The sequence below is a fragment of the Gambusia affinis genome, linkage group LG18 (assembly GCF_019740435.1).
Source record: "Gambusia affinis linkage group LG18, SWU_Gaff_1.0, whole genome shotgun sequence".
NCBI classification, from domain to species: domain Eukaryota; kingdom Metazoa; phylum Chordata; class Actinopteri; order Cyprinodontiformes; family Poeciliidae; genus Gambusia; species Gambusia affinis.
This window is the reverse complement of record NC_057885.1, coordinates 24,314,806-24,335,737: the sequence shown is the minus strand read 5'-3', so window position 1 is coordinate 24,335,737 and position 20,932 is coordinate 24,314,806. Positions and strand designations below refer to the sequence as shown.

The following is a 20,932-nucleotide window of genomic DNA, read 5'->3' as shown; positions in this document are numbered from 1 at the left end:
TATATTATTTTTAAACATTGCACTCAACTGACTGGAAATACTGGTGAAGTTTTAGCTGAAGATTCCTGAAATACACACACCAGTTTCTGTGATGTGGATTCATGAGTTTAATTCAGCGATTCTAAAACTTTTCAAACAGCAAAAACATTTTCATTTAAATATTCTTTTCTTTACTTTTGCTTTACTTTCTCTTAAGATGAAAAAGTTAGAGATTTTTCAGATCCTGTTTGTTTTATTTCATGTTCAGCACCACAAGAATGAAAAAATAAAATATAATAGGAATAAAAAAGAACCACAGCTGAGAGAACCAGTGGCGCATCAATCAAACTTTATTTTTTTTTATTTTTATTTAGCTGCTTCTCTGCTCAAACACCTAAAACTACAGGAACACAATAGAATAAAACCTGCTGGATGAAGAGCTTCAAGAAAATGATAAATTAATTCTACTGTGGTATTTTTTCAGTCTATAAGACTTTTTTCCCTTTTGTTTTTAATATGTGGTTTTAAATGCATGTTTTCTCCCATCAGTTCTGTTCATAATTTACTAAAAACTCTCAAATGAATAAATATGTTTCATATTTAGTCCAACCGAAATGAAGTTTCTGGCCTGAGACGCAGCTGGAAGAAGAAAAATCAAGCTTGATTCACCGGCTGCAGTAGCTCTGCAGCGCCCTCTGCGGGTCACTTATGGAAACAACAACTCTAAACCGCTCTGTTAAAATAAAATAAAGTCAAACAAAAATAAAAATAAACCCAAGCAGGAATTCACCGATTAGATTGATGATCTTATGAAGGGAATGTTTAGCTTCCCTGTTTTCACCTGAGATAAAAACACAGTCCGCAGTGCTGACGTCATCGCTCAGGTAAACAAGCCTCCACCTGTGGGTGCGGCTTCTGTCAAGCCCTGAAAACTGTTGGGCTGTTTCGGCAATAGCCAGTTTATTTATGTGTGTGTAACCACAGCTGTTACACACACACACCCACACACACCCACACACACCATGCTGCCTTCACTGAACCACGGAGAAACCAGTCCGTCCTTTTTAAGTTCCTCCTTCAGGAGCCTAAAGGAGAGGAAATGTAGAGAAATCGATTATATTGAGGTTTTCACCATTCAGCGAACAAAGAAAAGATTATTTACGGTCTGGTGAGTCATTAAATTGAAATGCATAAGTTTATCAGGGAGTTAATAGTATTTTCTTCTATTTAAAGAGTTAAACTGTGAAAAATTATTTTAAAAATTTGTCTTTTATTCATTACTGACTTTATTTCTGTTATCTCAGTCATTGTGGACGTGAAATACTTTTTACGGTGTAAACAGTGAACGCAGCAGAAGCTCCGCCCCCTCGGCAGGTGTACTTTACGCCTTGTCTGGCTTGTTTCATCCGGCGGAGACAAATAGTTACAGAAAGGTAAGTTTGACTGAAAACAACCATTGTTTTTAACTTTTAAAGCTTTATTGTCGTTAGATCTGAGCTGATGCGTTCAGGAGCGAGAAGCCACCTGTCTGACGTGTGTGTGTGTGTGTGTGTGTGTGTGTGTGTGTGTGTTTCCTCAGGATGCATCGCTTCGCGCTTTTCCTCCTCCTGGTTTGGACAGGATCCCAGCTGGCTGGAGCTTTAGTCTGTGAGTCTCCAACTCTTTCTTATTCTACGTAAATATCACGAAGTTTGAATCAGAAACTGAATGTTTAATCAGAGGAGAACGTCACTGCTGCCCCTACTGGTCAGAACGTGTAACTACACCGGAGACGCAGCTGCTGCACCGTCTGTAAAATAAAATAATAATTTTTTGTTGTAATGTTTCTTCATTACATTCAATCCACGTTTATAACACAACATGAAATATTTTAAAAAATAATCATTTTTGATAATCAAGTATCTAAAAGTTTTTATTTTTTTCTTTATTTTATATAAATAATAATACAGTTTTTCCAAGAGTTTTTTAAAGATGTGCATTTCAGCAAAAGACAAATTTCTCTCACTTATGAGTTTTATATCAAAAATATCAATTTTTTAAAATAACTGAAGTATCATGTAATAAATTGTAATTTTCTGAAGTCTGTTTACATCAAAACATATTTAAGTTAAAATTTGACAGAATATTAAAAAGTTATGAAAAGGTTATTTTTTTATTGCATAGATTATTTTTTATTTTATTTTTATTGTTTTACTGTGGAACGTTACATGTCTTTGCAGGGACAGATGAGTTCATTTACTTTGACAAAGTAAACAGTTCACACTGTTTATTTTATCAAAGTAAACAGTGTGAACTGTTTTCTCTCTGGTGTTCACACTGAACACCAGAGAGAAGGTTGCTAGATTAATTTCACATATTTGCAAAAAAAAAAACAAAAAACCAAAACTTTAAAATTTGCAGGAAAAATATAGATTTTTAATGATTAAAGCTTCAACCTTCTGATATTAAACCTGCAATATTCCCTGACATTTATCTGGAAGATCAAAACATTTCCATCAGTCTGAACCTGAACTGGTTCAGACCCATTAAAGCTCCTTCTTCCTCTTCCTTTTTCTGCTTGTGCATGTTGATGAACCTTCCTGTTAGACACATTTTATCGTCTCTCTCCTGCATGCTGGTTGTTCCCGTCCAGCGTTTCTTAGAAACCCATCGCCGCTCCGTGTTTCTGGAGGCCGATTCCTCCACAGATTGGCTTTCTGAGTCTCACTTCCAGCTGTAACCAGGGTTAAAGTTCAAGGATGTTTCAGGAGAAAAAAAAAAGTCTGGTAATCTGCAGCTAAAACCTCATATGGTTGTTTACAAAACGGTTTGCAATGTGAACTGAAAAGTGTGGCGTAGATTTTTGTTCACTCCCCTCTCGGTCAATAATCTGCAGCTCCCCCTGTTGGGCTTCTGGGCTTCACAGAGCAGCCCTCCCCTTCCACACTCAGCCCCTTCAGACTAGCCAGCAGCAATTAGCAAACACCTGGTGGAGCTGCTGAGCTCATCATGGCAGCTGCTTCTCTGGTGAAACGGTTGTTAAAGGGTTAACAGAGGAGCCATGTTGTGATGAATTCCTGAAGGCGGAGTTAAAGAACAAGCAGGAGTTTTTAAAGAGACAGTAGTCCAATTTCAACTCGTTAAATTACAAAGTCATATTTCATATCTATAGCATTTTTATAATAACTGATGTTAGCATAGTTAGTGATTGTTGCACATAAAACTTTCCCTTTAAAAGTAAACTCAAATGTTTTTCAATTCTGGATCATTTTTTCTCTCAGTAGAATATTAAAAAGTTACTGTACTGAATAATTCATAACTATTAAGTGAGAAAATACAAGTTGCATTTAGCACCGATTATTATAAACGATAATGTTGTTTAGAGACCATCTACAGTAATATAATGTTAATGACATAATAATGCAAGAACACTTTCTAAAAGATCAATAAACATTTTAAAACTACTGAACATTTAACACAAGAACTGAAAGACATTTCAAATATCCAAAATAAATAAATAAAACAACAGAAACAATAAATAAAATGAATTATGAAATCTCTAAAAACAAAATTGTGCTTAAAAAAATTGTCTAGTTGAGACTAAAACACCAAATTTAGACTTTTATCAACCAGAGAACAACAGTAAATCATGAAAACGGAAATGATTGAGTTTGTTTTCATCTGTTCAGTGACTGAATGACTAACTGATTGTTGTTTACCCAGCATGCATTGTTTCTGTCTTCTGTAGTTGAGATCCACATCCGGGTGGTTGAAGGTCAGGCCGTCACTCTGCCGTGCCGCGCTCCCAACATGGTGGACCCCATCAAATACCTGGAGTGGAGCCGACCCGACCAGAAGATGTCCTACATCATCCTGTACCGAGACCCGAACTTCTACCCGGACTTCCAGGACCGGGCCTTCCGGGACCGAGCCGACCTGCTGGACAAGGAGATGAAGGAGGGCCAGGTGTCTCTGGTTCTGAGGAACACCTCGGCGGCCGACAGCGGCGTGTACGAGTGCCGGGTGGTGCAGGCGGTGAGGAACCGCCAGAAGAGATCGGTTCTGATCGCTGAGCCCAACATGGTCATCAAGCTGAGAGTCAGTCCAGAATGTGAGTCTGGGCCGAACGCCTCACATCTGATGCCTGCGGCTTTATTTTCACTGCTGACTCTGATCTGCAGATCAAATCCACGACGACGATGGCGCCGCTGCTGCTGCTGCCGCCGCCGGCGCCGCCTGGCTGGACCGCAGGAGAAACCAGGACGAAGATGGCGATGATGATGATGACGAGGTCCAGCAGTATCTGGCCTTCCTGCTGCTGGTCGGCGCCGTGACGGTTCCTCTGCTGGCGCTGACCACATGCAAGTTATTCAGATCTTTTCCGATGATGAGCTACAAACCCGTCTCCAAGTGACCCGAGGGACCAAGAACCAGCAGGAAATGCTACTGACAACTTCCTGTTGGCTGTGGAGTGGAACGCAGAAACTCCAGATATTACCAAGTGTTTTTAGTCCAGTTTCTCTATGAACACCTGAAATAAGACTAAGATAACTTAACAACTTCATCTGAATAAGACTGACAGGACATGATCATAAAACATGAAGGAGTTTTCATTTATGACACTCGTAAAGCAACGTTGACACATTTAATGGACTTTAAAAGCAATTTTCCATCAAATCTGACTCTTCATGACAACATTCATAAAGACTTCTTCATGTTCATAACGAGTCTTATGTCAGTCACTCTTATTCACACCCTTCCTATAAAGTGCTATGCAACTTTTGAGGTAAATCTAGATCAGTGTTTCTCAAACTGTGGCTCCCGGACCCCTGGTGGTCTGTTGGCGCCCCGTCGAGGTCCGTGAGGTTCAGCACGTAAACAAACAATTATTTGCCGTTATTTCAGCACAAAGTCCAACTCTACAGCTAGCTTACCAAAGGGTTGTGTTTAAAAATAATAATGGATAAATGGCTAAAGACCAAAATAAAGCCTGAAGAAATCGCTGGAAACCTTCTCAGGGTGAAATGCAGAACTTTTGTACTTTTTTAGGATACAAAGCTTGACACAGACATGCAGGTCTTGGCGTGGGGCTGCGCTGCGACATGACAACCTGCATCGTAACAACTAGAACTAAATTATTTATGTTAAACTTTCTACTGGCTGAAGAAAATGTTTGTTTTGCCAAAGCATCTCAAATCTGTTTTCTTTTATTGTCCTTCTAAAGTGCAAATAGCCAAGTTTTTAATGCACACACGACACTTCCAGTAAAAAACGTTTTTCATTTCCATGTATTTTTTATTATTAGAAAGCTTAGAATCCACACATTAAGAATCTGAAACGACCTCAAAACGCCCCGAGTCGACGTATTCATGGTTTTCTTGTGGCCAGTCACATTTACAAAGCGGCGCCACCTTCAGATCAGGAGGAACAAAAAACAATGAGTTCAGAGACTAACTCTTCATTTCAGGTTTTATGTGTTAAGATGTTGGGTTGTTGGGGGTTCATTTAAAATCCGGTGGTCTGTGAGTGTTTGGTAAATTCATCAAGTGATGCTCAGCCTGAAAACTGATGTAGAATCTTGTTTTACGTCAATAATTTCTTAGTATTGATTTTAAAATCTACTGATTCTACTGGCAGATTATTTCACTTTTAAGTGAACTAGTATTTTATTATATTAAGGGTTGACTGACCTAAAACAAGCTGCTGAAACGTTAATTAGTTTTGTCTTATTTCAACTCTGTTAGGATATTTGCTGTACGAACACTGAAAATCCTTGTTCATATTTAGTTTTTGGGTTCAGTCTGGGTTTTGCTCTCTGGAGTTCCTCGTCTAGTTTACTTGATTTTTTACTACATTTGGTTCAGAGAACCGTTATATGTTGAAGGTTCTTTAATGATTTTATGTATTTTATCAAGATGATTCTATTAACCCGGAAATGTAACGGACCACCGGGCCACCGGGCCACCGGGCCACCGGGCCCGCCACGCTCAGAACTATGGAAGTAAATATGTGCCATCAGAATTTGAATAAAAAATACCTCTGAAATTTGAATGTTGTATATTAGTGCTTACTTTTTCAGTATTAAAATAAATTCAGAATATATTTTTAACCTAAAAAAAAATTCAATGTCATTATTTTTGCAGTAAAAAAAAATTCGGTGTAATTTTTTTTACATGGTTGCAATTTTCAGTTATTAAAAAAATTCACATTCCTATTTCAAAGTCATCAAATTTTCAATATACATATTTTTCACAGTTTAAATTTTCAGTGTTAAAAAATTCAGCATATAAAAAATTCAACTTTTCAAAATTCAAATGCAATATTTTCGTTGTCCTCCAATTCAACTTGCTCAAATTCGCCGTCTCAAATTCAGCGTCTAAAAATTCGCTGTAAAAATGGCCAAGGTTACTTCAGGTCACAGACATTAGCAATGGATGTCCGATTCCAACATCCACCTAATCACGTGACACAACCGTCATATTGAAGAAATACCAGCATCACCCAGGCTGGCGACCATGGAGGCGAACGCAAACCCAACGGTGAGTTTAATGCTTTCATATTTCTATAGTATATTTTATTTTGTGCATGAAGTTTGATACATTATCTTAAAGCCTGATTTAAAACACGGTTGGGCCGTTGTTAATCTTACAAATTGTAGATTTATTTGTGTTTTATATAGTTTCCATAATTTTAATGAGAGAAGAGCACAGTAGGATTGCCATCCCTTCGTAAAATACGGAATCGCCCCGTAACGAGACGCGATTTGTTCGGTATTTCTGTATGTCCGACAGTAACGCCTATCACATGCATATAAACATTTAGTGTAACAATAATTACAAAAATAAAACACAAGACATGTTAAGCTCAGCTAATGTGGCGGGAGCTAGTAAGGACCCCAGAACGCTTTGGACCATTGATGAAGTCACGGTTGCCTAGAAACACTAGGGTGCAAAAGAGGGTTAGCAGTCGTGGTGAGCCGCTCTCAACCTGCGTCTTTTTAAAACGTCCTCAACCGATACTCTACCATGTCCTAGCAAAGATACAGGAGAGGGAAGACACATGCCAGGCTGAACAGTGGGGATGAATGCTAGCAAATGTAAAAAAAATTAAGAGGGAAACTGAAGAAATTATACTGTCTCTTTATTCTTTAAAACTTATGGTACTGCAGTTTTAGTTTCTCTAGTGAAATAGAATGACACTTTCCATCTGCTAGATCCTTATTTTAATTTCTGAAAGGTGGGAACCCTACAGCACAGAGCTTTCCTGAGTAAAAGTGATCATTCTCATGAAGTGTAAATTTCTTTTTAACTAATCCTTTTTCAACTGCTACTTTGTCTTTTATATATTTTGTGACTACAGGGTAGTCAGGATGCTATTGTTGAATCTGCAAGCCACTTACTTAATTTACTAACTGAAAGACCACAGAGTGGAGGAAGAGGAGACATGATGAAATTCTGGACTGGATGGGAAAATCTGCCAGCAAGTCTGTCTGTGGAGGTTGTTCGTGGAAACTACAAAACACTAAGAATTCCTTGTCACTACTGGAATTACAACTCTTTCAGTGAGGATTTTGTAGCATGCATTTCCTCTACGCAGTCTGGCTTCGGCTTGCTTTGAGTGATCGACCTGTTAAAAAAAATAAATAAAAAACAATCTACATTTAAGTTGTAGCAGTTCTTTGTTTGTGAATCAGTTTGTTAAAACAAAACAGTTTTGTTGAAATGTAGAATCAATTCAATTTTCTGATTTTGTCAGATCACAAGTTCGATACATATGTTTAAATGTGATCATATGTATTACTCATTAGAGCGACAACATTGCTGTTACTCTAATTTCTCTAGTTTTGTCAAATTCAAAACTAGAGGAACTAGAATAACACAATGTTCAGAGTAGATATTTCATTTCTCTGAGTCAGTACTGTTTGTACAGGCAGTTTTAAATATGAAACTGAAATTGTTTTTTTATGCAAAATTTTATTGAATGTACTTAGATGAGTTCATATATGCTTTAGGTATTAGAAAATAAACAACATAAGACAAAACTTTTTCTGATTCTTATAATTCAAGTAATGTAAAGCAATACAACAATGTACAAATGTACCTAATGGGTTCCTTTTGAGTAAAGAAAAAAACAAACAAATTACAAATTTAGAACATTTTTGTTCTCTAACATGTCTACCATAAAAGCACTAAAATTCACCTCTGTGGTAACATGATCAGCATTTTGCTTTACATTTCATAAATGGTGAATTTTTAAACTGGCACGGAAGCGTATTGCTGTCACAGGAAAAAAAATTGAGCGCTATCACGTTATAACGTCATATGTATCTTATTAAAATGTGATAGTTATCTTGTTAAAACATGATTGCCTTCTGGTGATTTTGGTTGCTTGGTTACAAACAGCCGTTTGCCGTTATTCAGCTATTGTTATTAAATAAAAATCTGAACATAAAATGTTCAGCAAATACATCTGAGCCTCCGTTATAATCTTTATAACCTCTGTCAAGGCACCGTGGGGTTCAGGAATTGGATGATGTTTACGACCAAGAACCCAGAGCAGGTTAGGAGTCATGTTGCTTCAGTTCGAAGTGGGTGATTGTCCCAGCCACTGCAGAAAGTATCCAGATCATCCTGCAGACATGGCAGGAAGACATAATGGCAACAGAAGAGGTGTGCTTCATTTGAAATGTCCAGGTATCCCTCTTCTTTAAGGTAGTGTAGCACGTCATAATAGATGCATGTTACAGCCGTCCACAGATCTCTCCACAGTCGCTCAGTCCTTCAATTATGGAGTAATAAACGATTAAAAACTGCCCTTCAAATCTCATCATATTGAAGACCACACAAAGCTAATGTTACTATAGACATTCAAAAGCATCACATATTGAAACTTGTCATTTGTACAAACCTTTGATTGTGCACACTCTTCCCAGATATAAAACTGCTTCTTCCTGCTCCAAACGATCACGGAGTCTATCAAAAATATGATTCAGCAAAAGTTCCTTGAAAAGAGAAAAAAGAAAAAAAACATTTAAAAAATTGTCAGTAAAATAAAAAAGTATTTTGACATCAGTAGGTCAGCATTGAGAAGTCACAGTAATCTAAATTAAATTATGATATTTAATCTAAAATAAGTTAACAGATGTACTTACAAGCATATATTTTATTGAAAATGAGTTAAAATCAACTGAAAAAACAAAGGCGGTTGTTTATAGTGTTGCTAGGTAACAGAACGAGGTTTTAGGCAAAGTAAAAAGAATGTAAATTAATATTGTATATCAACAATTGTCAGATAAGAGAAGCAGTATTTTGGATGATGTTGTAATGAAGTCACCTGAACAATACGGTAGCTGATCAGAATGGGGTTGTGGTTATAATTAATGTCGGAAAGTGTTCACAGCCCTCTTTGAAGCACACAAGGCAGCGATATTAGCGGTAGCATCTCCTGAAAAATTACGACTTTACTAAGACTGCCTGTCTCAGTCTCACCTAAGACAACATACAAACAACCCAGAATGTCGCCACCCATCAGTTCTCTTTAAAGATTCTAGACTTGACCCAAGTGGTATTTCTTTTTGAAATAAAACTGGGGAAATTGGACGTGGGACAGCGGGGAGGGCTGGGGGTGCAGGAGGTAGCAAGATGTAATATGCCGGCACTACACGGTGTAAGATTAACAACGGCCCAACCCGTGTTTTAAATCAGGCTTTAAGATAATGTATCAAACTTCATGCACAAAATAAAATATACTATAGAAATATGAAAGCATTAAACTCACCGTTGGGTTTATGTCGCCTCCATGGTCGCCAGCCTGGGTGATGCTGGTATTTCTTCAATATGACGGTTGTGTCACGTGATTAGGTGGATGTTGGAATCGGACATCCATTGCTAATGTCTGTGACCTGAAGTAACCTTGGCCATTTTACAGCGAATTTTAGACGCTGAATTTGAGACAGCGAATTTTTAGACGCTGAATTTGAGGCAATTTGAGCAAGTTGAATTGGAGGACAACGAAAATATTGCATTTGAATTTTGAAAAGTTGAATTTTTTATATGCTGAATTTTTTAACACTGAAAATTTAAACTGTGAAAAATATGTATATTGAAAATTTGATGACTTTGAAATAGGAATGTGAATTTTTTTAATAACTGAAAATTGCAACCATGTAAAAAAAATTACACCGAATTTTTTTTTACTGCAAAAATAATGACATTGAATTTTTTTTTAGGTTAAAAATATATTCTGAATTTATTTTAATACTGAAAAAGTAAGCACTAATATACAACATTCAAATTTCAGAGGTATTTTTTATTCAAATTCTGATGGCACATATTTACTTCCATACAGAACCTTCTTCAGCTGCAGCAGGGAGACAGAGAAGGTTCTGATGGTACCGGACCGGACCCAGGAGGCTGCAGGTGTGTGTGTGTGCAGGTGTGTGTACCTCTGTGGTTCCGTGCTGTTTGGTTTCCTCCGACAGCCACAGAGACAGAACCGTCGGGTCCGACTGCTTCACACTGGGCTCATCCAGAACCAGTAGGCCCAGGTTGTCTGGTTTCCCATCCGGCCTCGGTACCTGAACACACCACACACGTTTCAGATCAGGGCAACCCGGTTGAGACGGTTCTGAAGTTTAGATTTGGACCCAGTTCTGACCCAGGGTCCGTTTTCCAGCAACCTCAGAACAAACAGAACCAACTGTAGTTCTGAGAGTTTACAGAGAACAGCTGGGGTTCTGTCCAGGACCGGTGCAGAACACACTGGACCATGGTTCTAAAACATGTTCTATCAATAGAAGGCCTGGTTCTGACCCGGCTCCCAGTGTTTGGTACCTTTAGGAAGGCGTCGATGTCTCCTACAGCTGGAATGAAGTCCGGGATGAAGGGCTTGAGGCAGAGGTCCAGTTCCTGGTTCTGAGGAGAGTACCTGAGAGGAAATTGACCCATATTCAGATCCAAATGTTCTGACCCAGTGGAGCATGTAGAACCTGCAGGACTCTGGTTCTGGACTGATTCTGGACTCCCTGCCAGAACCTTCTCATCTCTACATCATTAACCTGTGAAGCTCCAGGAGAACCAGATGGTTCTGATCCATCATACAGTATATAACAGTAACACATCACATCCGGATCAGAACCAACTAAACACTTTCAATTGTAGAGAACAGAAACCAGAACCTGGAGCTTCGACTGCAAATTCTACTGGGTCAGAAAAGTCAGGATCCATTTCATACAGAACAGAGTGAAAACCCACATCCTACTGGTGTCAACATGCTAACATTAGCCCTCATGCTAATGTTAGCCTGGTAGCTAAAATTTAAATAATAATTATATTCAGTAAACAGAACAGAGTAAGTCACTGTTAGTCAACATGCTAGTGACTAATAAAAGCTGTTTAGCTAACTTTCACATTTTAATTAATTTTTAGTTCATTCAAGTTCAAAAATACTTAATTATCCCAAAGGGAAATTTAATGCTGTTGTTACTCACATTAATAAAAATTCTTCAAAGAGTTATTATAGATAGTGGCAGCTGCTACACACTGGTTTTTGTGGGATATGACTAGCAACATGCTAGCCATACCTCACATGCTACTTACAGCATTTTATTCATTAACTTTAGCATTTTAACCTATTTTTATAGAATATTAATGTTTGTAAACTAAATGTTTGAACAACAAAGCTAAATTTAGCTAAAATATAGTCTATAGTATGTGGGGTGTTATTAGCATTTTGTCTAATTTAGATTATAAAACATTGTTTTCATACTGATTGGACTAAGTCCATATTATCAGAACCAACCCGTCCAGCTTTAAGTGACTGGGACAGATGTTCAGAACCGTCTACAGTAGAATTCAGGTCCTTATAGGAACCAAAGGTTCTGTTGGTTCTACATGGTTCTGAAGGACTGAGGTGTGTGTGTGTCTCTGCTCACCGGGTGATGTACTGGAACAGCTCTCTGATCTCCGTGGTAACAGGCAGGTTGGAGTAGTCTGCAGGGTCGTACACTCCCTCCAGGGTTTCAGTGGGCTCATCGTCATCATCATCTTCATCAGACTCATCCTCATCGGAGTCCTCCTCTTCTTCCTCCTCCTCCTCTTCCTCCTGGGTCAGACCGGGCCCTGGCTTCAGCCCCGCCAGCTCTCTGCCCCTCACAGGTCTGTGCTCCTCATCCAGCTGGTTCCTGCTGCTGCTGGTGGACATGATGCCAAGAACCTTCTTGCTGCTCCACTCGGTCTGACAGGAGGAAAGCATGGAGGTCAGAGAGAAGCAGTCTGACCTCTGACCCCTGAGGATCAGCTGAAAGGCCATCAGGAAGTAAAAAAAAAAAACAATCTAAAAGGGATGGGGTTGGGGGCGATCCTTTTATTGATGTTTAGAAAAACTGTTAATCTGTTAATTATTTCAAGTAGCCAAAAACTGAGCAAACATATTTTATTACTTTATCTGTTTAAAAACAAATCTAAAAATATATTGTTAAAGCTGAATATTTCTATTTTGCACAATTTTCTAGAGAGGAAATAATAAAATTCATCTTCCAGATTTAACAGCGGGGCAGCTCAGCAGGCTGTGACCGGGTACCTGTCTCTGTCCTCGGGGAGTCGGGCTGTAGACACTCGGTACCTCCTCTCCGTCCTCCACGTCCAGACTCTCGTCGTAGGGTTGGTTCCTCAGCAGCTGGGGGTCCTTTCCCCGGTCAGTCCGCTCCATGGGACACAGCTGCCTGAGGAGTTTCGGGTGGTACCTGGGTTACAGCAGCTTCAGCTTCAAACCGTTACCTGGTGAACTGAAAGCAAACCTAACAGAACTAGCAAAGCTTTAGTCCGAGCTAAAGGAGCTAACCGCTACCAGCAGCTCGTAAATCGGCTTTTTAACGATTAAAAGCACAAAGTAATCAAGTAAAAGCGCAGCGAAGACTTCAAATTCATCGTTTAGAGACAGAAAATAATCCCCTAACTGCAGTGTGAATCTGTTTATCTTCCACTAAACGCTTCTTGTTACAGCCGTTATCTAAGCAACTGAGGAATGTACTGTATCCTAGCAACGGGAGATGGTTGGCAGCCAGATGATTGATCGATCGATCAATCAATCAATCAATCAATCAATCAATCAATCAATCAATCAATCAATCAATCAATCAATCAATCAATCAATCAATCATTCAAACTTTATTTGTATAGCACATTTCAGCAGCAAGGCATTTCAAAGTGCTTTACATCAAATCAAACACAAAAACACAACATCAAGTCAGATTCCATCAATAAATTTATAATTGATTACGTTTCTAATAAAACTCTAAACAAGTGGGTTTTTAGTTGAGATTTAAAGGAAGTCAGTGTTTCAGCTGTTTTACAGTTTTCTGGGAGTTTGTTCCAGATTTTTGGTGCATAGATGCTAAATGCTGCTTCTCCTCGTTTGGTTCTGGTTCTGGGGATGCAGAGCAGAACCAGAACCAGAACCTGAGAGGTTCTGGAAGGTTGATACAACAGCAGCAGATCTTTAATGTATTGTGGTGCTATACCATTCAGTGATTTATAAACTAACAACAGTATTTTAAAGTCTATTCTTTGAGCTACAGGGAGCCAGTGGAGGGACTTTAAAACTGGTGTTATGTGTTCTATCTTTCTGGTTTTAGTCAGAACTCCAGCAGCAGCATTCTGGATCAGCTGCAGCTGTTTGATTGATTTGTTGGACAGACCTGTGAAGACGCTGCTGCAATAATCAATACGACTGAAGATAAACACATGGATGAGTTTCTCTAGATCTGGCTGAGACATTAGTCCTTTAATCCTGGAAATGTTCTTCAGGTGATAGAAGGCCGACTTTGTGACTGTCTTTGTGTGGCTCTGAAGGTTCAGGTCAGAGTCCATCACTACTCCCAGGTTTCGGCCTGATTGCTGGTTTTTAGTTGTAATAACTGAAGCTGTGCACTGACTCTAGATCTATAACTCTAGATCTATGACTATAGATCTATAATTCTAGATCTATAACTATAGATCGTTCCTCTTTAGGTCCAAAAATAACAACTTCAATTTTGTTTCTGTTCAGCTGGAGGAAGTTTTGGCACATCCACACATTTATCTGTTCTAAGCATCTGTTCAGTGATTGGATGGGGTCAAAGGTCACCTAGTGACATCCTAATGTAGAGCTGTGTGTCATCTGCATAGTTATGGTAGCTGATATTATTTCCTGTTATAACCTGAGCTAGTGGGAGCATATAGATATTGAATAAGAGGGGTCCTAGGGTTGAACCTTGGGGTACCCCACATGTGAACTTTGACCTCTTTGATGAGAAGTTTCCAATTGAAACAAAGAAATCCCTGTTCTTTATGTAAGATTCAAACCAGTTAAGCACTGGACCGGAGAGTCCGACCCAACTCTCCAGTCGATTCAGTAGTATGTCATGGTCAACACTGAGGTCCAACAGAGCCAGAACCAGAACCAGCACTGTGGTTCTCCCACAATCCGTATTTACATGGATATCATTGAACACTTTTACGAGGGCAGTTTCTGTGCTGTGGAGAGACCGGAAACCAGACAGGAAGGAGTCAAAGCAGTTGGTTATCGTTAGGAAGCTATTTAACTGTTTGGAAGGTATTTAACTGATGTGGAGCATCACCGCCACCTACTGGTCTGGAGGGGGAATCAGGAGTTTATAACCGGTGATGGCAGAGGCATTGGAGGAACACAAGAAAATACATCTTTTTTCCTTTGTACTTCTTCTTGTGATCGCTTCAAATTTTGTTTTATCAGATATTTCTGACTTAATTGTGTTTTTGATTTCTTTCTTAATGTCAATGGCTACAGCAGCTGTCTGTGTTGCTTGCTCAGCAAACTTATCTGCAGTGTCATTCTCTCTTACTCCTCTAAGCTGCAGAGCATAATAAACAGCTCATCAACGTTTTGCAGCTGTAGCACTATATACTTTTTATGTTCTGCATAAAAAACCCTCTGAGTTTTACTGCAATAAAATGGATGAAAATCCAAATCTTGATGAAATCTTGATGTTCTGATTTTAAAGGTATAAACATCTAAATAATTGAACTAAAAATTAAAGAACCTGACTTCAGCTGTTTTTAGCAAACAAGAGAGAAATTTCTTTACAGTTTGAGAGATTTATTGCAGCATCAGACTTTAAAATAAATATAATAAAATGTTTGAATGAAATTCTGAACAATCAGTTGAACTATTAGAAAGTTTCCCTTCTTCTGTTACCAGCTGCAGGAAGTTCTGATGGAGGACTAGCAGCACATCGGAGACCTTCACACCTTCTGTGTGTGATTCTACTGATGACTGTGATGGTGTATTGATATGTGGAATAAAGCTGAAAAAAGTTGCTTTGGGTTCTGAGTCCAAAGACCGTCCAATCTCTTACATTTTATGTAAAATCAACTTTTTTGAACTCTACATCATGTTATAAAATTATTTGCTCATCAAAAACATACCTGGAGTGTTGCCTTGATTCTTTCAAGCATGCTTGAGAAACCCTCTAATCTCCATGGCAACAATTCAACTGTTCAAAACACCCAGGTGAACCAAGCTCCGTCTCCGAGGTGTAGCTCCTCCCACACTCAGCTCCTCCAGATTAGTTTGTTGTTCAAACTACACCTTTGAACAATAATGCACAGTTCAAACACATTCTGACATCTTCTGAGCTCATTACAGAAGCTGCTTCTCAGTGAAACTCTGATAAACATGTAGTTAAAGGGTTAATAGAGGAGACGATGACTTTCAGTAATAGCAGGAACTTCTTAAGGAGACAGAGGCCCAATTTCAAGGCATTTTGAAACGACATCAGATTTCTTTTAAGTTATATATATATATATATATATATATATTAGGCAGACTTTGGGAAGTCCCCTTTACAAAAGTTCACTTTGTGCCCAAAGAAGACTGAGTTTGCCACTAACTACGTCAGAGGATCTCAGAGCGTTTCTGTGCATCAAAACCAGAAACCACAAATTGTACCAGAGGTGAGAACAGCCTGATTGTTGCTATGTACTTTATTACCGAAATATTCAGCTTCCTTATTAAACCTGTGCTTTTCTTTCTGCACATCAGGTTGTTTATGAAGTTTATGGATCATTTAGCTCAGTTTCATAGTTCATATAATCTGACTAATCAAGTTGCTTCGTCTCTGAGATTTGCTTTAGCAACATTTCCTGTGAATATGTAAAGAAAACAAACTGAAGAGTTAACTCCACATTTTATTCCAAAGTTGAAGATTACAGTTTCAACAAGTAAGAAAAAACAAATATTTTTTATAAAACCTTTAAAGCAAAAAACAAAGAGGAAGAAAACAGCAGGAACAGAGCAGGATGAGACTGTTTGGTTCAGAAGTGATGCTCTGTGGTGACGTCATCATCATCATCATCATCATCATGATCATCATCATCATCATCATCACCTGGTACCAGCTCAGCCTGGGGGGGCGGAGTCATCTTCACACAAGGTGACGCGTCACTTCCTGTATTTAGAGGAAGTTAAAGAGGAAACACTTTTATTACCACTAAAACAACTAATTCAGGAAACTGGATAATAAGAGACATTTATGAAGCAAATTCAAAAAATATAATATCAAAACCAGAATCAGTGAAGAACATCTGTCAGTCAGTGATTGGTTGGATCTTCAGGTCAGTAAATGATTCAGAGTTTTACCTTTTGCTCTGAGTCCAAATGAAAACCCCAAGAGGAAAGAGCAGATGAAGAACAGGAACATCACCACCAGGTGGCAGAGCAGAGTGACGAGGAGGAGAGGGGAAGGTGAGTAAGTGGGCGGGGCTTCAGGAGTGGGCGGGGCTTCAGGAGTGACTGTGGTTGTTGATTTTTCTGCAGAGAGAATCCGATCTGATCAATTCAACATGTAGAGATGAAATTGACGGATTATTTGATGGATTATTACTTGTAATTCACACTGATTATTAGAGTAAAAACAATATATTTATGTTTTTTCTTTTTATTTGCAGAGAATTAGGAAAGCATTTATTTTATAATCTGTTTAAACACCAACAACAGGAATGTGGGATTCAGTCATAATGAATTTCTATCCATCATTAAAAGGATCATCTTGAATTAAGCACATTTCAAATTTTTATTCTTGAAATTATTTTTCCCTATTTGATTTCTAGCATACACAGATTATTGGAATAAAACTAAATATCCAAACACAGAGTGGTAGTGATCTACAGGTTGCAAAACTAAAGAGAAGTTCCTGACCTCTGACCTTTGACAGAGATCCTGCTGGATGGAGACTCTCCATGACCTCTGATGTTACATTTATAGAGGCCTTCATCAGAGCTGGAAACATGGAGGAGGGTCATGTGACCTGATGATCCATCACCAATGAAGGAGCCATCTTTATAGAAAGCAGCTGGGAGGTTGTGGGTTGGATTCCTTGCTCTGCAGCTCAGAGTGACGTCATCTCCCTCCATCACAGGGAGGACAGGACTCTGCAGGATCACTGATCCACCTCAACACAGAGACAAACTACAGCATTTCATCCATTTCCACACAGCTTCAGCAACACTAACTCCACAGTCTGATCTTACCAGAGACAGAGAGCTGGATGCTGCTGCTGCTGGAGGATCCAGACCTGGACTCACACCAGTACACACCAGTATCATATGGCAACAGCATACTGATGTTGCAGGTGGAACCATCTGGTTCTCCCCATCCTTTCCCACAACAAGTCCTGGTTCCTCTGGTCGTGTTTCTCCTCACAGTCCATCCATCAGATCTGTTTTCATCCTCACATATCAGAGTCACTGATTCTCCTCTGAAGAACTGAGATCTGCTGGGATTCACAATCAGATCAGCTGAGCTGCAGATCAGCAGAGAGATCAGAGCTGCAGAGAAATGAGTCTCAGGTCAGCTTGAAGTTTGTCCTCCATGAAGTCAGCAGAGTCAAATGAGTCGTTACTTACAGATCAGCCTCAGTAGAGATGTTTCCTCCATGCTGCTGCTTGATGATTTGAGGTCAGAGAATAAATAAACTGTGTGGCTTCACACTCTCAGTCGTCTCTGCTCTTTGGTTTCCGCTCAGGTGAAACAGAGCTGATCAGAATCAACAAGATGAGAAAAAAACAAGAGAAAAAGTTTAAACCAGTCGAACTAAAAGCTGCAGAAGTTTGAGTTGGTTTGACAATCAGGAAACTGAACCTAAAAGGTTTTAAGTTGAGGAACAAACTTTATCAAAAAAACTTTGTGTTCAGCTAAGATAAGACAAAGTGTTGCATAAAGAGGAAGAGGAAGAGGATGTTTTCAGTGAGTGTCAAACTGCTGCTGGTCTCATTGGATCCAGCTGCAGGATGGAGGGAACATCTGTCCACAGGCTGCTGGGTGAGTCCATCTGCTGGATGTTGGTGTGGAAATGTTGAGAGACCATCACTGCTGCTTCCCACAGCAGAGCTGCTGATTAAAGCTCCAACTAACCTGAGACTCATTTCTCTGCAGCTCTGATCTTTCTGCTGAGCCGCTCAACAAACCAAGGTTACAACCTGATTCTATTCACTCTAGATCTACATTTGATGCTGTGGAACTAATGAAAGGATGAATGTTTTATTATTTCAGTTCATCTGACTGTGAATCCCAGCAGATCTCAGTTCTTTCAATATGAATCAGTGATTCTGATCTGTGAGGATGAAAACAGATCTGATGGATGGACTGTGAGGAGAAACACAACCGGAGAGACCAGGACTGAGTGTGATAAAGATGGATGGTGGAGAAAAGATGGATCTGCCTGTAAAACCAGCAGCATCAGAGAACATGATACTGGTGTGTACTGGTGTGAGTCCAGGTCTGGATCCTCCAGCAGCAGCAGCAGCAGCATCCAGCTCTCTGTCTCTGGTAAGATCAGACTGTGGAGTTAGTGTTGCTGAAGCTGTGTGGAAATGGATGAAATGCTGTAGTTTGTCTCTGTGTTGAGGTGGATCAGTGATCCTGCAGAGTCCTGTCCTCCCTGTGATGGAGGGAGATGACGTCACTCTGAGCTGCAGAGCAAGGAATCCAACCCACAACCTCCCAGCTGCTTTCTATAAAGATGGCTCCTTCATTGGTGATGGAACTACTGGCAATAAAACTCTCAACTCAGTGAAGAAATCTGATGAAGGCCTCTATAAATGTAACATCAGAGGTCATGGAGAGTCTCCATCCAGCAGGATCTCTGTCAAAGGTCAGAGGTCAGGAACTTCTCTTTAGTTTTGTAACCTGTAGATCGCTACCACTCTGTGTTTGGATATTTAGTTTTCCTAATTCTCTGTAAATAAAAAGAAAAAATATAAATATATTGTTTTTACTCTAATAATCAGTGTGAATTACAAGTAATAATCTTTCAATTTCATCTCTAAATGTTGAATTGATCAGGTCGGATTCTCTCTGCAGAAAAACCAACAACCACAGTCACTCCTGAAGCCCCGCCCACTCCTGAAGCCCCGCCCAGTCATGAAGCCCCGCCCACTTACTCACCTTCCCCTCTCCTCCTCATCACTCTGCTCTGCCACCTGGTGGTGATGTTCCTGTTCTTCATCTGCTCTTTCCTCTTGGGGTTTTCATTTGGACTCAGAGCAAAAGGTAAAACTCTGAATCATTTACTGACCTGAAGATCCAACCAATCACTGACTGACAGATGTTCTTCACTGATTCTGGTTTTGATATTATATTTTTATGAATTTGCTTCATAAATGTCTCTTATTATCCAGTTTCCTGAATTAGTTGTTTTAGTGGTAATAAATGTGTTTCTTCTTTAACTTCCTCTAAATACAGGAAGTGACGCGTCACCTTGTGTGAAGATGACTCCGCCCCCCCAGGCTGAGCTGGTACCAGGTGATGATGGTGATGATGATGATGTTGATCATGATGATGATGATGATGATGATGACGTCACCACAGAGCATCACTTCTGAACCAAACAGTCTCATCCTGCTCTGTTCTTGCTGTTTTCTTCCTCTTTGTTTTCTGCTTTAAAGGTTTTCTAAAAAATATTTGTTTTTTCTTACATGTTGAAACTGTAATCTTCAACTTTGGAATAAAATGTGGAGTTAACTCTTCAGTTTGTTTTCTTTACATATTCACAGGAAATGTTGCTAAAGCAAATCTCAGAGACGAAGCAACTTAATTAGTCAGATTATATGAACTATGAAACTGAGCTAAATGATCCATAAATGGATCAAGAGTAGAAACAAAAACTAGGAACCTCCTTGAAACACAGGTGAGGAAAAAATCTAACCGTTTTGTGGATTTATAAGCAGAAATTAATATTTTAAAGATGGATTTTCCTTGAGTTTCATGGATATTTTTCCAGTTTTTGTCCAGAAAAGTGTATTTTACTGTATAATAAGTATCTGTTGAGACGAGCAACATTCAAGGAGATTCATCCATCAAACTCACAACCTGATGTTTTCAAACCTGAATCTGGTCTGAACTCTGGTTATTTAACGCAACATTACTGCAGTGAATTGGGTTGATCCAACTCTGAGGTGAAAGAAGGGGAGAATATATTTCTGCAGTTATTGCCAATATCTTTATTTGATTTGGTAGCTTCAATAAAACAAGGAGAAATAACAACGACTTTTAATTCTGTGGTCAACTGGAAGCGATCAGATTCATTTGGGTCACAGAGAGAGGAAGAGCTGCTCAAAGAGCATCTATGATCAAATCTGTTCATTTCACAAGTGATGCTCTGTGGTGACATCATCATAATCATTGTCCAATCCCTGGTCAGCCTGGCAGGGTGGGGTCATCACCATGGAGACTGAAGAGTCACTTCCTGCAGTCAGAGGAAGTTCAAAAATAAGGATAAATTCTGACTTCAGGTCAGTGAAAGTGTCAGTGTTTTACCTTTGACACTGTGTCGATATAAAGACACCAGGAGGAGAGTGGAGATGCAGTACGGACAGAAGACCAGCAGGTGGCAGAGCAGTCTGACCAGGAGGGAGGCAGGAGGAGGAGAAGTGGGCGGAGCTAAAGGTGAAGGTTTTTC

General features: G+C 39.3%; 4 protein-coding genes across 5 annotated transcripts; 2 read left to right on the top strand and 2 right to left on the bottom strand.

Moving 5' to 3' along the window:
- Positions 1 to 1,028: 1,028 nt before the first annotated feature.
- On the bottom strand, positions 1,029 to 12,973 carry LOC122820846 (intraflagellar transport protein 46 homolog). 2 transcript variants are annotated; one of them, XM_044098481.1, is made up of 5 exons: positions 12,538 to 12,973; positions 11,891 to 12,192; positions 10,791 to 10,884; positions 10,403 to 10,534; positions 1,029 to 1,064 (listed from the first exon to the last, which is right to left on the bottom strand). In XM_044098481.1, exons 1-5 carry the CDS (start codon positions 12,664 to 12,666, stop codon positions 1,044 to 1,046), a joined length of 678 nt encoding a protein of 225 aa, XP_043954416.1. In that variant the 5' UTR covers positions 12,667 to 12,973; the 3' UTR covers positions 1,029 to 1,043. The 2 variants fall into 2 exon arrangements, with proteins under 2 accessions (XP_043954416.1, XP_043954415.1); XM_044098480.1 differs by lacking the exon at positions 1,029 to 1,064 and adding an exon at positions 5,232 to 5,369.
- On the top strand, positions 1,330 to 6,006 carry LOC122820849. The gene is made up of 4 exons (XM_044098492.1): positions 1,330 to 1,412; positions 1,559 to 1,626; positions 3,707 to 4,069; positions 4,140 to 6,006. The coding sequence occupies exons 2-4, from the start codon at positions 1,560 to 1,562 to the stop codon at positions 4,370 to 4,372; spliced, it is 663 nt and encodes a 220-aa protein (XP_043954427.1). The 5' UTR covers positions 1,330 to 1,412; position 1,559; the 3' UTR covers positions 4,373 to 6,006.
- A 736-nt stretch (positions 12,974 to 13,709) lies between the features above and the next one.
- Positions 13,710 to 17,999, bottom strand: LOC122820855 (Fc receptor-like protein 3; the record flags this gene model as incomplete). Its single annotated transcript, XM_044098505.1, has 4 exons — positions 17,880 to 17,999; positions 17,505 to 17,801; positions 17,180 to 17,425; positions 13,710 to 13,714 (listed from the first exon to the last, which is right to left on the bottom strand). Coding segments are annotated over exons 1-4 (579 nt in total), but the record flags the coding sequence as incomplete, so codon positions are not given.
- Positions 18,000 to 18,231: 232 nt separating this feature from the next.
- LOC122820835 (Fc receptor-like protein 3) lies at positions 18,232 to 19,874 on the top strand. Its single transcript, XM_044098463.1, has 6 exons — positions 18,232 to 18,294; positions 18,409 to 18,444; positions 18,526 to 18,801; positions 18,881 to 19,126; positions 19,336 to 19,524; positions 19,717 to 19,874. The coding sequence occupies exons 1-6, from the start codon at positions 18,264 to 18,266 to the stop codon at positions 19,854 to 19,856; spliced, it is 918 nt and encodes a 305-aa protein (XP_043954398.1). The 5' UTR covers positions 18,232 to 18,263; the 3' UTR covers positions 19,857 to 19,874.
- Positions 19,875 to 20,932: the final 1,058 nt, after the last annotated feature.

Excerpts from the sequence above, each read along its gene's own strand:
- LOC122820849 (XM_044098492.1), top strand. The coding sequence starts at position 1,560 with ATGCATCGCTTCGCGCTTTTCCTCCTCCTGGTTTGGACAGGATCCCAG. Across the intron at positions 1,627-3,706 it reads GCTGGCTGGAGCTTTAGTCT|TTGAGATCCACATCCGGGTG; the intron begins GTGAGTCTCCAA and ends TGTCTTCTGTAG. Across the intron at positions 4,070-4,139 it reads GCTGAGAGTCAGTCCAGAAT|ATCAAATCCACGACGACGAT; the intron begins GTGAGTCTGGGC and ends TCTGATCTGCAG.
- LOC122820846 (XM_044098480.1), bottom strand. The coding sequence starts at position 12,666 with ATGGAGCGGACTGACCGGGGAAAGGACCCCCAGCTGCTGAGGAACCAA. Across the intron at positions 10,885-11,890 it reads CTGTTCCAGTACATCACCCG|GTACTCTCCTCAGAACCAGG; the intron begins GTGAGCAGAGAC and ends ATTTCCTCTCAG. Across the intron at positions 5,370-10,402 it reads AACAGCACGGAACCACAGAG|GTGGCGCCGCTTTGTAAATG; the intron begins GTACACACACCT and ends CCTGATCTGAAG.
- LOC122820835 (XM_044098463.1), top strand. The coding sequence starts at position 18,264 with ATGGAGGGAACATCTGTCCACAGGCTGCTGG. Across the intron at positions 18,445-18,525 it reads GAGCCGCTCAACAAACCAAG|TTCATCTGACTGTGAATCCC; the intron begins GTTACAACCTGA and ends TTATTATTTCAG. Across the intron at positions 18,802-18,880 it reads CATCCAGCTCTCTGTCTCTG|GTGGATCAGTGATCCTGCAG; the intron begins GTAAGATCAGAC and ends CTCTGTGTTGAG.